We start from the raw sequence: 15176 nt of genomic DNA, 5'->3' as shown, positions 1-15176 counted from the left end.
ATAGTATATATATAGTATATAAGACTAATTTTGTGGGGTGCCTGGGTGGCTCAGTGGGTAAAAGCCTCTGCCCTCGGCTCAGGTCATGATCTCAGGGTCCTGGGATCAAGCCCCACTTCGGGCTCTCTGCTCAGCAGGGAGCCTGCTTCTCTCTCTCTCTCTCTCTCTCTCTGCCTGCCTCTCTGCCTACTTGTGATCTCTGTCTGTCAAATAAATAAATAAAATCTTTAAAAAAAAAAGACTAATTTTGTAAATTAACCCCATTCATTACTTTGATATCATGGTACTTTAAACAGGATATAGATTTCATTCTTTACTCTTTGTCAGAAACATGTCCTTTTTTTTTTACTATGTATATTAGATTATATACATCATATGTGGTGTTATATATATAATTTAAATATTAGTATTTACCTTTCTCTTACATTGAAAATTTTTGCGGAGAAAACATTTAACATTTTTTGTTGAAATGGAATGATGATTAAGATGATACAATTATTAAAAATTAAACATGATATTTATAACTCAAAATCTACTGTCTGTAATATAATCTATAACTAGCAAGGATAAGCAGTTAGGAAATTTGAAGTGAACCAGCTGCTTCTTGTTTAACACAAGTCTTGTTTCTGTAACTAGCTTTACATAATAAAAGCCCTAAGAATGTTTTTGAGAATGTGTGAGATGACTCTGGCAAAAGACTGGCTTGGTAGCAATAGTATAGTCACTATACTTGAACAAAAGCCAAGGGTAAAAATATTTTACATTTATGTAATAATATTTAAATGTTTTAGAAGTATTTATAACTATTAACACAAAACAAAAGAAAGCCAAAACTTTTACTGGTAGACAATTTCCAGAAATTACTAAAAATTTTAAATACTTTACTTTCTGGCAAGCTTTCCTTTATTCTTATCAAAATATTTTCTTCACCCAATTTTTGTTTTGGGAGTTAAAAAATTGTTTAATATGTACTACATCCATGGAATGGCAACTTCAAAAAAAAAAAAAAAAGTAAGCGCTGACATTGTCACCATCTATCCCCTTCTCCCGACACCTTTTTTTAGTGGCTTCTTCTTCGTAATGTATAATTGTGTATAAAGTATATGAAATACATGTATATAGATTATTTTAAAGATATGCTTTTGTACTTACACTTGATCCCCAAGAAAATAGAGGTTGTTACTGAGCCCACGCAGAGAATACATGAAATCACCACCACCAGACACCATGCTCCTGAACAAGGCATAGGGAAAATGACACTGAGTTAAAGAAGATGAAAGAGACGGGCCAGTGTGAAACTAGGCTCAGTGAAAGAAGGACATTCTTACTAGAGAATCCCTGACGCCATGGGAACTATGGTAACTGGAGAAAAGAATTCCAACTTTTTGAAATGCAAGTTATAACTTGGAATATATATATATATTTAAAGATTTTATTTATTTATTTGAGAGAGTGCGAGTGCACAAGCAGGGGGAGGGAAAGACACAGAGGGGGAAGCTGACTCTCTGCTGAGCAGAGCACCCTACTGACTGTGGGGCTTGATCATGACCTGAAGTGAAGGAGATGCTTAACTGACTGAATCACCCAAGGACCCCAGAACAGCCTGGATGTTGAAAGATGTCAAATCCAATAGGTTAAGTAATTTACTCCTCTCATCCTTTCATGAGGTCTTAACCTTACCAACTAGTTACATGTTCCAACGATCTTTTAGAGACTATAGCAAACCAGAATGCAGGCTTTCGTTTTTGAAAGCAGAAACACTGTGGTGCATCTCCTCATCTCTTCTCTGTACCTCTTAAACATGATTGATTCAGAGCTATTTCTTTTAAACATACAATTTTGAATGAGGAATACCACCCCCCCAACCAGGTAATTTTGCATCTCTTCAGGAAAGAAAGATAAAGATTGTGTGACTTGTTATATTGTTAACACTAATCAGAGAAAAAATAAAAGTGATCTTTGGATTATGTGGTAGGCTGAACCATGCTCCTGTCCCAGATGCCCACGTCCTACTCCCTGGAACCTGTAAATATTACCTCATATGACAAAAAAGAGACTTTAAACTGTAATTAAGTTAAGAATCTTGAGATGGTGACATTATCCTATTTTATTTATTATTTTTTTTTAATTTTTTTTTATTTCCAGCATAACAGTATTCATTATTTTTGCACCACACCCCGTGCTCCATGCAATCCGTGCCCTCTATAATACCCACCACCTGGTACCCCAACCTCCCACTCCCCGTCCCTTCAAAACCCTCAGATTGTTTTTCAGAGTCCATAGTCTCTCATGGTTCGCCTCCCCTTCCAATTTCCCCCAACTCCCTTCTCCACTCTAAGTCCCCATGTCCTCCATGCTATTTGTTATGCTCCACAAATAAGTGAAACCATATGATAATTGACTCTCTCTGCTTGACTTATTTCACTCAGCATAATCTCTTCCAGCCTTTATGAGTGAGAGGTCAGTGGTCAGGGTGCTATCTGATGAATGAAGCAGAAAGAAACTTGAAGGCATAATGCTGCTGGCTTTGAAGTTGGAGAAAGGGGCCATGAGCCAAGTGAAGGAAGAAATGCAGCTCTAGAACCTGAAAAACACAAACAAATGGATTCTCCCCTGGCTAGATCCTCTTGAAGGAAGGCAGCCCTGACAACACCTTGCCCAGTGAGACTTATTTTTTGGACTTCTGATCTTTAGAACTGTAAGATAATAAATTATATTGCATTAATCCCCTTGGTCTGTGATAATTTGTTATCATAATAACAAGAAGCTAATAGAAAGCTTAAAGAAGAACAGCAGAACTGATCACCACAGCACACAGCTCCAGGTTGCTAAGTTTTGTCAGTTTTTCAACCTGTGCTTTCTCTTTATTTCCTAGTTTTTGTCAGATAATTTTCAAGGCGTTTTATGCAGGACCTAAAATAATAAAAAATTAAAAATATATAGGATTTCTTCCCTTTGTCTTCCAAATCCCGGAATTCTTTGTCTTTCCAGGAAAGAGGGGAAAAGGTACTATGTTACTTGTCAAATCCATTGTTCCTTCCCTTTTGCACCTTTACTTACTCTTCCACATCACCTCACTTTTTAATGCTATTATATCATGCACATTATCAGAAGCACATGTGGCTTATCTTAGAAAAATCACCTTGGGCTCATCCCAGAACAGGAAACAAAGCAGAAACTTCAAAGTCTTGGACTAAATAATCAGATGGTTACCTGAATATTTGATGGAAGACAGATGTTTCTGGTAAGGGCTTGGTGTTGGGGGATCCCACTGAAGAGAGGCATATGTGTCTTCCTCCTGCATGTCTGAAATGCTGCGATAGGAAAGGCAGGCCACACGAGAAGCTAAGACAAACAACTCCTCTTGTGGTAGAAGCAGGCTCGGGAAAGAACTGAAATTGACTACTTCTCACATCAGTGGGAAACTATGTTTTGGTTTAAGGGATACAAGAGGTGCATCTTCATCTAGAAAGTAGAAGTTTATGAAGTTTAGGCCAAAGTACAACTTGTTAAAGAAGGAAATGAGAAAAGAAACTGAACTTGAAATGGCCTCTGGTAGAATAGACTATTGCTCTGGGTTCTACATCCACGAACTTAATGCCCGTGTTTGGATGTAAAAGGCTGGGCCTGATAAATGTAATTTTTCCCTGGCTAGCAAACATTTGATGACAACTGTACTCTAAATGAGAAGCATGAATTATTTAGTGGATAGATGGCCACTTCTGCTGCATCTTATAACTACAGCATTAAGAAACTTGATATTTTAATTATCATTCACGTATTGGCCATTTGTCTTGATGGCCAAAGGTCATAGTTTGCAAATATCAACAATCTGCAAAATTGCAATGTTCTCTCTTGTTTCAGTATCTTGCTAGATCAATCATTGATGTCTATAACAAAGGAAAACAAATGACACACTCAAGGAGTAATCTCAGAGCCTTGAATCAAGACACTGTCTGTAAAGTTTAGAGAAAGACTAATGGGAACAGAAAGAGGAGGTGAATTATGCATTATTCATAAGGATGTTATTACCCCTAGGCCCAAGGAGTTAAGGGGAGGGTATCTGATAGGGGCCATGACCTCAGATACAGAACATGCAGTCTTTGGCAAACATGGCAGGGTAAGGAGAGAGCCAAGGGAATTAGTGCCCTGACCACTCTCTCCTTTCACCCTTTGATTATTGCAAGTACTTCTCAATAGGTAAATTAACTGGAAACCAGAGGAAAGTTGCTCCAGATAGTGCTTTTCATTTGAGTTCTGCCTCCCAAGGCACAGAGTGGGGCTGAGAGGCTCTCAAGATGTACATGGAGAATATCCAGCGAAGTCTCCAAATACTTCAAATGGCCTGAGATGTTGACCTAAAAAACAATGTGATGTAACTTTCTGTGGCCTTCTTTATATAATTATTTCTACCTTGAGGACAAAAGGAGGAAGGAACATACCAAATATGCATTAAGACTAATGTCGGGAGCACAGGAACAGAAGTTTAATGAGTTGTCAATAATTTCCAGGGGCTCTCAAATTTTATCAGCGCTAAATAGCAAGCTCAGAAAGATCTAGTTTTCTCTACTTTAGTATATTCTCTGATAATTTTCTTTGGGGGAAACATTGGGCTCTCCCAATAAAGGACTAATGTTACTTTTATTGCTTTTGATGTTTTAGATCATACCACCTGTTATTTATTATTCATTACATTCCAAGTGCTGTTTCAAAAGGCTTTTACATGAATTACTTTGATTCTCAAATCAGCTCTGTGAAGTAAGTACTATTATGAATACATTGTAACTTAATTGTACATTGAAGAACAGAGAAGTCAAATTATTTACCGAAGTTCACTTGGGTAGTAAGTGGAAGAGTTAGTATTTGAAAGTAGGTGGTCTGATCACAGAGCCTGTGCTATTAAAATCTGTGCTATTCCGATTTCATGTGTAAGATGACTTTGATATGAGTACCAGAAAAAAGAATCTTTGTAGGCATAGTTGGTTGGTTGGTTAATATATTTTAATTGGATTTTTGCCACAAGTTAAGACATTATTCTTTGAAATTTACTTGTGCCATATAGTAGTACATAAATATATGTTTTTCCATTTGTAGGTAATAAAACATGAAAGTCCAGGGACATGGTTGGTCGTTTTTTGGATGAGTTTCTGAGTTATTAATTCCTATTCCATTTCTCTAAATCAGCAAGTAAAAAACAGTAAAATAATGACACTATCCCCGAAAACACAAGATCTCAAGACATTTGAAGTAGAAGCAGAATCTGAGGTACCTGTGTTATTTTTCCTCAGTCCCCCAAAATCTGCTTGTTTACTGATAGTCTAAAATAAGATAAATAAGATAAAGATTCAAGTGTCTTTGAGTATTAGTACCCAAACATACAAAATAATGCATATTTATTGAGTGTTTATTACATGCTTGATACTCTGCTCAGTGCTTTATATACTATATTAAATGATCGTTGCTATTACCTATGAATAAAATAGTAATGTTAAGCCCATTTCATAAATAGGAAACAGAGTAACTTAGCAAAAGCCACATAGGGAGTAAGTGTCAATGTAATTTTTTCAAAATGTATTTAAAAACTACGTGTATGAGAATCAAGTAGGAGAGCTTATTAAAAGCACAGTTCTCAATGTCTCCTTAGCCTTTCAACTGAGAACCTTAAGTGTTTGTGTTTGAACATCCACATGTTTTTTTTTTTTAAAGATTTTATTTATTTATTTCACAGACAGAGATCACAAGTCAGACAGAGATCACAAGTCAGACAGAGAGGCAGGCAGAGAGACAGAGGGGGAAGCAGGTTCCCTCCCGAGCAGAGAGGCCAAAGCCGGGCTTGATCCCAGGACTCTGGGATCGTGACCTGAGCCGAAGGCAGAGGCTTTAACCCACTGAGCCACCCAGGCGCCCGAACATCCACATTTTAACAAACATCTCAGTTGAGATGTTTGAGACTCATATTCATGAATTTTATTACTACTGATGTAAGAAGAAAGAGCCTCAGGGAAGCTATAGGAAAGAATGGCAATGTTTGCCTGTTATCCTGTGAAAGTGTGCCTCCCCATATACCTATAAATACTTTATGAGTTACTCAGCAAAAACCAAGCATAGAACTGTCAGGAAAAGATAAAGCATTTGTACTTGCTGTTTTGTCTCCTTGCCTAAAGGCCTTGCTAAGAAGTCAAACACTACCATTTTCCTTGCACAGAATGAAACTTTAATTTCTTTGCTGTTGAATCTAACCAAAGGTGGACCTGGAATCCAAATTGTAATTGTGTAGTGTTTTACAGATTGTATGCTTCTCGCATAATGAGAAACAACTATTTTTCTGTTTCCACTGAGCCAGGAATCGCGCTTGGTGCTTCACATACAACGACAAATGGGAAAGTCACAGTGTTGGCCTTTATGGAATTTCTGACATAGCTAGTGTTTTATTAGGTTGTACAACTGTGAAGTCATGGGTGTTATTCTATTTGAAATATGAGAAAATGCATAGCAAAGAGGCTACATGACTAGTTGGCCCATGGTTGTACTTTAAGTAATCACACCATCTAGACTGTTCCACTGATTCCAAGTTTAGTATTCTTCCCACTGCTTTATGCTGTCTTTCAGACTTAGATATTTTGCACAACTTAAATCAGTTAAGTCCTAGCCTTTCCTATTTCAATTTAAAGTGTATATGTTTATGTCTAAAGATGTGGTGAATAATACCATGTTGAGATAATTAGGAATGGAAATCAAGAAGAAAGTCCATGGAAACAGAAGAATTGAGAACGAATGATCAACTCACAGACAGGATTCTGGATATATAAAGAAGGGACGAAATCATCCCTTAGTAAAAGGGAATATATAAAGAAAGGATGAGGTGGTATTGGTAGAAAAGCTAATATAAAGATGACTCTAAGGGGAATAAAAGGAAAAATAAGCAATTTTACGGCTAGTGAGTCCTTCACCCAGATCTTTCATTGTATAATCAAGAGCTTGTCCGTGACATCTTGCCCATCTCTTTGCATTAAAGTAGTGTGTCCACATTCACCATGCTTGCGTTCCTCTCACACATCAGATAGTGCTTGTTCTTACAGAAGGTAGGGTAAATTTTCCCAGCATAAAAATAAGCACAATTCATATTTTCTCTTTCATTTCCAGAAAGCTCAAACCTGTGAATGGAAAAGGTAGAATGAGTTCCTCTAAATGCTATATAAGTAGTCAACAATTCAACTCTGCATGAAAGTATTTTGTCCACAAAGTGGAAATACAAAGTATGAAGATAAAAGTAAAAAACAATGCTCAGATCATTGAGAAATTTTCAGTATGCTTGTGAATATAAAGTATATACATCTGCTTAAGTCAATAGCAATTCAGTACAGCTTAGATTAAGCAAAAAGTGAGCAGTAGGAACAGTAGGAGGGAGAATGAGATGGATGGGATCTGAAATGACAGGAAAGGCTTTTATCTTTTCATCTTTTCATAGAAGATCACACTTTAGTTATGTCTTGAAAGAAGGGTAGGATTTAGGTAAACAGAGGGGAGACAGAAGAGCCCTGTAGGGCAAATAGCTGCACAAAGTTGGAATAAGCTCAAGGAAAAGTAAGTTGATTAAATATTTTTGAAATGAAGATTTATGTTGTAGGGTAACAGAAATAAGGCAGCACCCTCTATTGTAATCGCCTATTAACTTGTCTATATGCCCAGCTGTGCTGCTTATGACAAGGGAACAAAGAATGTATAGATCTAATTTATTTGCCAAATATCTATGGGATACCAACTACGTGCCAAAGTTGTTGTCTGTGCCAGTATTGGTAGAGTAAACAGAGACACGGTCCCTTCTACTGGGGAACTTACATTATAGTAAGAGGATATTGGTAAGAAGCCAACAAATAGAAAATTTCAGAGAGTGGTGAAAGTTAGGAAGAAATGAAATGGTGTGATAATGGACTTGAGTGGATATGGGTGGAAGGAACCTAATTTAGTTTGGGTAATTAAGGTTGACCTCATCGGGGTAGTGATGTTTAAACAGACACGTGAGTCACAAGGGGGAGCCCATCATGGAGTTCTGGACTTGGAGCATTCTAGAAGAAAACAGTAAGTACAAAAGCCCTAAGACAACAAAACTAGATTTATTTGTTGAAAGCACAGAGGTTTCCCAGTTTGCCTGCAATATTGTGAAGGAAGCAGCAAATGATAAGAAGTAAGCTCAAGATCTATGAAGAAGTTTGCTTATACTTGCAGTATCCTTTGCTCCTACACACAGTAAACATTTAGTATCTGTTGAAAAAATGAATTGAGAACTTAAGTAATAATCAGATTGTACAAGTTGTGTTTATCTGTTTTAATTTTAACTGGAGAGACCTTACAGTTTTGATATACAAGATGACCAAAGGTCTTGAGATTGGAGATCGGAAAGCCACGTTAAATAACTCTTACTATAATGCCTCCTTTGCCTGGATTATCTGTAGAAGGATGGAGATTTGTGATATGAATACTAGAACCACCTTGTGAATGATGGTGTGCCTGAATCTTGGAGACCCCTGGGGAGGAAAAGTAGGTAAAATGATACTGAAAAGTGAAAAGAATCCTCAATGCAATCACTTTCAACCATAAAATAATAAGAATGATCATTTTGTTCTAAAAATATGTGAAGGGAGTCAGATCAAGTGACACACACACACACACACACACACACACACACACTCCAATGGTAAATTTGAGGGTAGAAATGATTGGGGAAAAATACCAGAATAGAGGTGGATTTTAACTTAGATAAAGAGCAGAGGAATGGGAAAGTAAGTACAGTAGAATTGTCTTATTACCAGTGCTCACTTATTAGGAGTAGGATGTCAGTGAGTGCTGCTGCTTTTATAGTACACAGTAGGTCATGGAGCCACCTCCAACTTTTAAGTAGCTCGCCTTCAAGAAGGTAGAGGATCTCAAGAATAAAATCTGCTCGTTGTGCCTTGTATTCTGAATGTCCATTGACTTACACATTTTTGGAGGGCACAGAGCCATCTTCCCACATCCAGACCTCAGTAGAGTTCTTGCGGGACAATCCAACCCAACGAATTAATCCAGTCCTGGACTTCATGTATTCCTATTGCAAACATAGACAAATATAATGGTCAACCTGCTTGCACAATTTTTGTAACGATGTAAAGACATTCATGGTAAGACCCTGAACAACAACAACAACAAATTAGATGTATGTCTATGTGAATGTTAATTAATTATATTTAATATTTAGAATTGTGCCAAGTTCACTTGTTTTAGAATAAAAAATTGCTTGTGGAATACAGAAAAAATGTTTACAGAAGACAGATATTGTAACCTTTCTATATGTTTATCTTCCATTGACTGAAGACTAGAGTTTCAAATAGAGTACCAAATATGGGTCTTAAATAAGATAATGGTGAACGACTAGAGAAGGAAAATAAAGAAAGAAATATATTGTTGGTGAAACATTATTACTCCCTACATTTAACTTCTACTTGCTTTGGATTCATTGTTCAACTTAGTTCTGTAGTAGCCTACAATATTTACATTGTAAATATTAATTTGTTTTGGTTGATTGAGTAAAAGGAATTATGTGATGTCATTCTCAAAGGGATTACAAACATCATTTGCTTTTCCTAATTTACATTTTTTAATTTAGGAATTATCACTATTTACTATATGATACACTATACCCATTTGCTTTGTTTATTGCCTCTTTCTCCAAGTAGAACATAACCTCCTGAGGTTAGGAATTTCTGTCTGTTTTTTTTTTTTTAAAGATTTTATTTATTTATTTTACAGAGATCACAAGTAGTCAAAGAGGCAGGCAGAGAGAGAGAAGGGGAAGCAGGCTCCCTGCTGAGCAGAGAGCCCAATGCGGGGCTCGATCCCAGGACCTGAGATCATGACCTGAGCCGGAGGCAGAGGCTTAACCACTGAACTACCCAGGCGCCCCAGGACTTCTGTCTGTTTTATTAACTGCAGAGGTTCAGATTCTGGAATAGTTCCAGATTCTGGAATAGTTCCAGTGCATATTTGGCAAATTAATGGAGAAATCAATCAGTCAATCAATCAATTCATGGGTAACAAAATTAAAAAGAGTCAAATAGTCATATACTCTCTCATATCTCCCAGAAAAACAGATAGGTGAGAGTGCATTCTTGGCAAATAAAAACATGACTCAAGCTTCTTAACAGAAGTGAAACACAGTGTAAGAGATAATGTGTAAAAGTGACTTTTGACTGCTTATTTATTTATTGTAATTTTTAAAAGACTTTATTTATTTAAGAGAAAGAGATAGTGAGAGAGCATGAGCAGGGGGGAGGAGACAGAGGGAGACTTCCTTCTGAACAAGGAGCCCTACGTGGTACTCTATTCCAGGACCCTGGGGTCATGATTTGAGCTAAAGGAAGATACTTAACCAACCAAAAAACCCAGATGCCCCTTATTTATTTATGTTTTTAAAGATTTATCTATTTTAGATTGAGAGAGAGAGAGAGAGCATGATCAGGGGGTGGGAAGAGGGAAAGAATCTCAAGCAGACTCACCGCTGAGCATGGAGCCCAAAATGGCTCAATCCCAGGACCCTGAGATCACAACCTGAGCCAAAACCAAGAGTCAGATGCTTAACTGGCTGAGCCACTCAAGCACCCCTATTGCTCATTTTTTAAAGCATGAGCTACCCGTCCCCTTTCTGTTAACTCCTGTTCTATTCTTTAAAATACATCCACATGGGGCGCCTGGGTGGCTCAGTGGGTTAGGCTGCTGCCTTCGGCTCAGGTCATGATCTCAGGGTCCTGGGATCGAGTCCCACATCGGGCTCTCTGCTCGGCAGGGAGCCTGCTTCCCTCTCTCTCTCTCTCTGCCTGCCTCTCCATCTACTTGTGATTTCTCTCTGTCAAATAAATAAATAAAATCTTTAAAAAAAAAAAAATAAAAAAAAAATAAAATACATCCACATGACATACTTCACTATACGAAGTATATTCTCCCTGAAATTCAACTATTCTTTGTTTCTCAAAAATGACATTACTTCCTCTCTCACGTATAAACCTCCAACCTGGCATCAGTTTAGAGTACCAAGATTCAAGACATATTTGTATACTTCCATTTAGCCTCTTGTTATTGAAATTGAGATTTTAGGACACTCTGTTATTTTGCCTGATTGGAAAGAAAGTTAATTTACTTACCTGAATATCTTCTCTATGAGTTTGAGTCCACAAAAGCAGTTAGTGAGTGGTACAGCAGTTAGAATAACAAGGCAACAAATGATCATGAGTGTCAAGGGAATGTTCTCCTCATGTCTCGTCCATTACTGTGGACTTCATCTCAGGAAAAGTATAATCAATTTTGTTAATCAATTACAGCAGTTCTGTAGAATATGACTGGCTTGACTCTTTGAGTTCAATTTAATGTCTGCACACAGCCCAAACCAGATCTTCTACTTGCTTTTGTTTTTAATATACAGAATCTGAATAAATACCATATTGGAGGTTGTAGGTTAAGGACCATAAATAATTTCTGCTTTTTAAAAAATGTTTTAATAAATCTATTACTTGGCAGAAGGGAGACTCCAAGGCTTGGTGTCTGGTTTATTCCCAGGATTCACAAAAAAAGAGAAAGGCTACATTAAATAATAAAGGGAGAGTGCATAAGTGGATGTGAACATATTTTGTTTCAAAGTAGAGCCTTTGTTAGAAGCTGTTTAAGAGGAAAATGTGGAAGAGGAGACATGTTTAGTAGAAAAATTTCAGCTGAAATCCTGTGTGTTTCACAAATGAGATTATTCCCAAAACTATGGAAGAGCCTATGAAAAGGTGAAGTCTGCATCATGGTTTGTTCAAGTTCAATTGTTCAACAATTTAGCAGGAACTAAGGACTCATGTAATATTGGGATGACAGTGCTATTTATATTTTACTATGCTAGAGTTTCTTTGTACTTTGAGATCCTTTCATGGATTAGTAAATGCAATCAAGGAAACTGAGAAAAGTGAAATGACTTGTCACAGACTGAACTCTCAGTCTCATTAGTTCATGTTACCCCTTTCTATTCTCAAATATGGTCATTTCTACTGGGCTTGATAAGGCTCTCTGAGTAGCACAGGCTGGAAGACAAGAGAAAAAATATACATATATATTTTTTAAAGTCGAATGTTTCACTTAAGATTCTTCTTATGACTTGAATTATACGTGGTATAGGAATCTCCTTACCAGAACATTCTGACTGGCAATCTTCAGCAAAGTAGCATTCATGTTAAGACAGAACTGCTTACTCTCTTCCCATGTCAAGTTGCGCCTGAAGAATCCATAGCAGCTATCTCCATAATATCTCCAGTTTCTGTCACATGGGCTGCATTTATGGCCTTAAGGTGAAATCAAGCATAGGAATCCATACTTTTTACTTTCACTTTCCCCATAATCAGTGTCTTCCGCAGATCTTCAGGTTCCCTACAGATAGCATCACAGAACTACTCTGGGGTGGGTTGGGGGTGGAGATGAAGAGGTTACAAAACCATACTTACTGACACTGTTCTTTTGTTCCAACTGTTTTATTAAATATTGACAGAACTTCTTTGCTACTTGGTGCAGAGTTCCTGAGACATTTTTATTCTCCACTTGTTGGTGGTTTAGCTCTCTGACAGCTAGGTGTAAAAATTAGATAATAATTTGTAATCAGGATCACAAGGGTGATGCAGAGACCTTTCAATGAATTTTCATTTCAGTAGAACTGTCAATCTGGAAAGTGTTCACTAGATAGACGTGAGTGAATGAGTACTGCAAAGGGGTCTGGGTAAAGGAGGGTGTAAAGAACAAACTACGAACTATGCAAAACTGACACCTGATGCTTATCCAAAAGAAGACATGAACTCTATGAAGAAGAAAACCACAAATAAGAAAAATGCCATGATCAAACTGCATGCCCAAAACGAATGTTTTGATATTCCTTTGAATATAGATTTCTCAGCAGATTTCAGAGAAGAATGACATCTGTTATTTTGTTTTTCATGTGATATCAAAATATCCATTTATTTAAAAAACACTGATTTCTTGTGCCCAAAATGATATGATAATCAAGTGAATAAACAATGGCGAACAAAAGATTCTAAAATATCTTGTGAATAAATAAACAAGCACACAAACAAGCAACAGCTACATGGATGGTAATGAGATACTGCGGGCTTTTAGATTTATAAAAAGAAAATATCTATAAATGAGATGGGATATAATTGCTTCTGAGTGAAAGTAAATGCATTCATTAAACAAAGTGAGAAGGAGGGTATTTTAGGAAGAGGGAATACAATGGAGAGAAATTTCAGACAGTGGAAGAGGATCTATCTGTGAAACTGAGAAAAGTCCATGTCGGCTGGAACTGAGGATATGCAGGATAAAGAGAAAAAAAATGAGAAGATAGTGTGAATCTAGACCAAAGGGGATCTTAAAGACCAGTTTAAAGTTCTTGAAATAATTTCAATTAAAGTGATTTGAATCAGGAGGAAAAGTAAGAGCTCTCCATTATTGAGAATGTCTTGGTAGCCAAGTATAAGATGACTGAAGAAGCAACAAAGAGGCACACAGTGACAAGCAAGCTTAGTGGCATACACCAGGACTCAGGTTGTGCTCTCCTCAGAACAAATCTTTTGCAATGAGTCAATACTTACACATCATCCCCAGAGCCACCAGCCCAACAACTAACCCCATGCACAAGACCAGCAGAATCAAAGCCGTCACACGCCACAGAGGTGAGGAAGCAGGGTCAACTGTAGACATAGAATACAGATGTTAGGGGGCAGGCAGTATGGGGTAGCTATGGGGCAGTGTCACCCCTGTCCCCTGCCCTCTCAAGGCTTTCTGAGTGATGTAAACAGCTTCATTGCCAGGTCTTGCTGGTGTTCCTTTGGGGATCATCAATAGTATAGCCCATTCTCATTCCCATCAAAGTATAGCCCATTCCCATTCCACACATCGGTCCTTTTCCAATGGACTTTTCTCTGAGTCAAAACAGAAGTTTGTGTTTTGTGTCTTGTTTTGTGCCCAACCCCATAAACAATTGCTTTTATAAGCAACAAATGAAGAATCACACCTATGTGCCAACAACAGAGAAAATGAGGTTATAACACATCGTTTCCTCCTATTCTCTTGGTTTCTATTCCACCCAACATTAAACTGTATAGGCTTAACATAAAGTTCTCTGCTTTCATCTCTTGTTGCTTATATTCTAAATAAATCTGTTGGAGCCTAAGTAGGCATTACTCAAATTCTGTAGAGCAGGAAGGTCATAGGGAAAATAAAATAAAATGATACGTGCTATCACTAGTAGAAAAAGGAAAGTGGGGTTGACCTATTTCAATAATTAACTTCCAGATCCCTGCCTCTGGGTATTCTTACCTGAGGTGAGAGCTGGCTTTCGATTTTTAATATTTAAGGTGATGTATCCATCTTCGTCCAGCATGGCTTCCCTTGGACTGCAAGTGAGCTCAGGGTTCAATGACTTCGCAAAATTGCAGTGTCCACTCTTATAGATTCCAGTGCCTGCCAGTCCGTGTTCCTCCTCTTTCTGGTAAGGTGGGGTTCTATGAGTTGGGGCACATATTTTTGGTCCTGTTTTGTTCTTGTTTTTTGGACCTTTTTTCTTCCAGGAAGCCCTTTCATAGCTGTTCAGAGATACACGGACCTTGAGCATAAAAATATAAAAATAATAACTTGCAGTAAAGGAGTAGATATCACATTTGTTTCCTGTTTTCTTATCTTCAACTCTGAATGAAGGAATGTCTCCTTATTGTATCCTTTCAAAGAACAAAAGTTCATGCTTCATCTTAACCTTAGTGGAGTCTAAATAGTATTGTTTAAATGAACTGCTTTCGACAAAAATTCATGGATAAAACACGAGCAGATACATAGTCTGTTCCATTGTGAGGAACATGTCTAATATAATTTGATAAAAAATGGCCTAGAGTAGATGTTTCAAGGTCTTGTGTTAGAAGGCGCCATTCCAATTATGATCTAGAATTCATCCAAATTCTTGCATCATTCACAAATCATATTGTTTAAAAATTTGAGGACTCCACAGGAGGCAGACTTCATATTGCTTGGGTTTAGGCATTAAAGAAAAAACAATCAAATAAAGTGGAATAATATAGAGTTAGTGATTACTGTCTTTCAGTAATGTTTTCACTTTACAGTGAACATCCAGG

At 37.3% G+C, this 15176-nt stretch overlaps 1 protein-coding gene across 6 annotated transcripts in view; it reads right to left on the bottom strand.

The window, feature by feature from the left end:
- The window catches only part of CLEC1B (C-type lectin domain family 1 member B), a 28664-nt gene that overhangs the window by 9683 nt on the left and 3805 nt on the right, over positions 1–15176 (bottom strand). The window contains exons 2-8 of one of the 6 annotated variants that reach the window (XM_032347242.1): positions 14371–14656; positions 13644–13742; positions 12507–12626; positions 12196–12347; positions 8979–9085; positions 3214–3314; positions 1153–1233 (exon numbers count right to left, since the gene is read on the bottom strand). In XM_032347242.1, the coding sequence (XP_032203133.1) occupies positions 1153–1233; positions 3214–3314; positions 8979–9085; positions 12196–12347; positions 12507–12626; positions 13644–13742; positions 14371–14434 (724 nt within the window). In that variant the 5' untranslated portion in view covers positions 14435–14656. Of the gene's footprint in view, positions 1–1152; positions 1234–3213; positions 3315–6412; positions 7155–8978; positions 9086–11174; positions 12038–12195; positions 12348–12506; positions 12627–13643; positions 13743–14370; positions 14657–15176 lie in introns of those variants that run through there. The other 5 variants (XM_032347243.1, XM_032347247.1, XM_032347244.1 and 2 more) reach the window with 5 other exon arrangements.

This window comes from Mustela erminea, chromosome 6 (assembly GCF_009829155.1).
Source record: "Mustela erminea isolate mMusErm1 chromosome 6, mMusErm1.Pri, whole genome shotgun sequence".
Classification (NCBI taxonomy): domain Eukaryota; kingdom Metazoa; phylum Chordata; class Mammalia; order Carnivora; family Mustelidae; genus Mustela; species Mustela erminea.
This window is presented reverse-complemented; position numbering and strand designations above follow the sequence as displayed.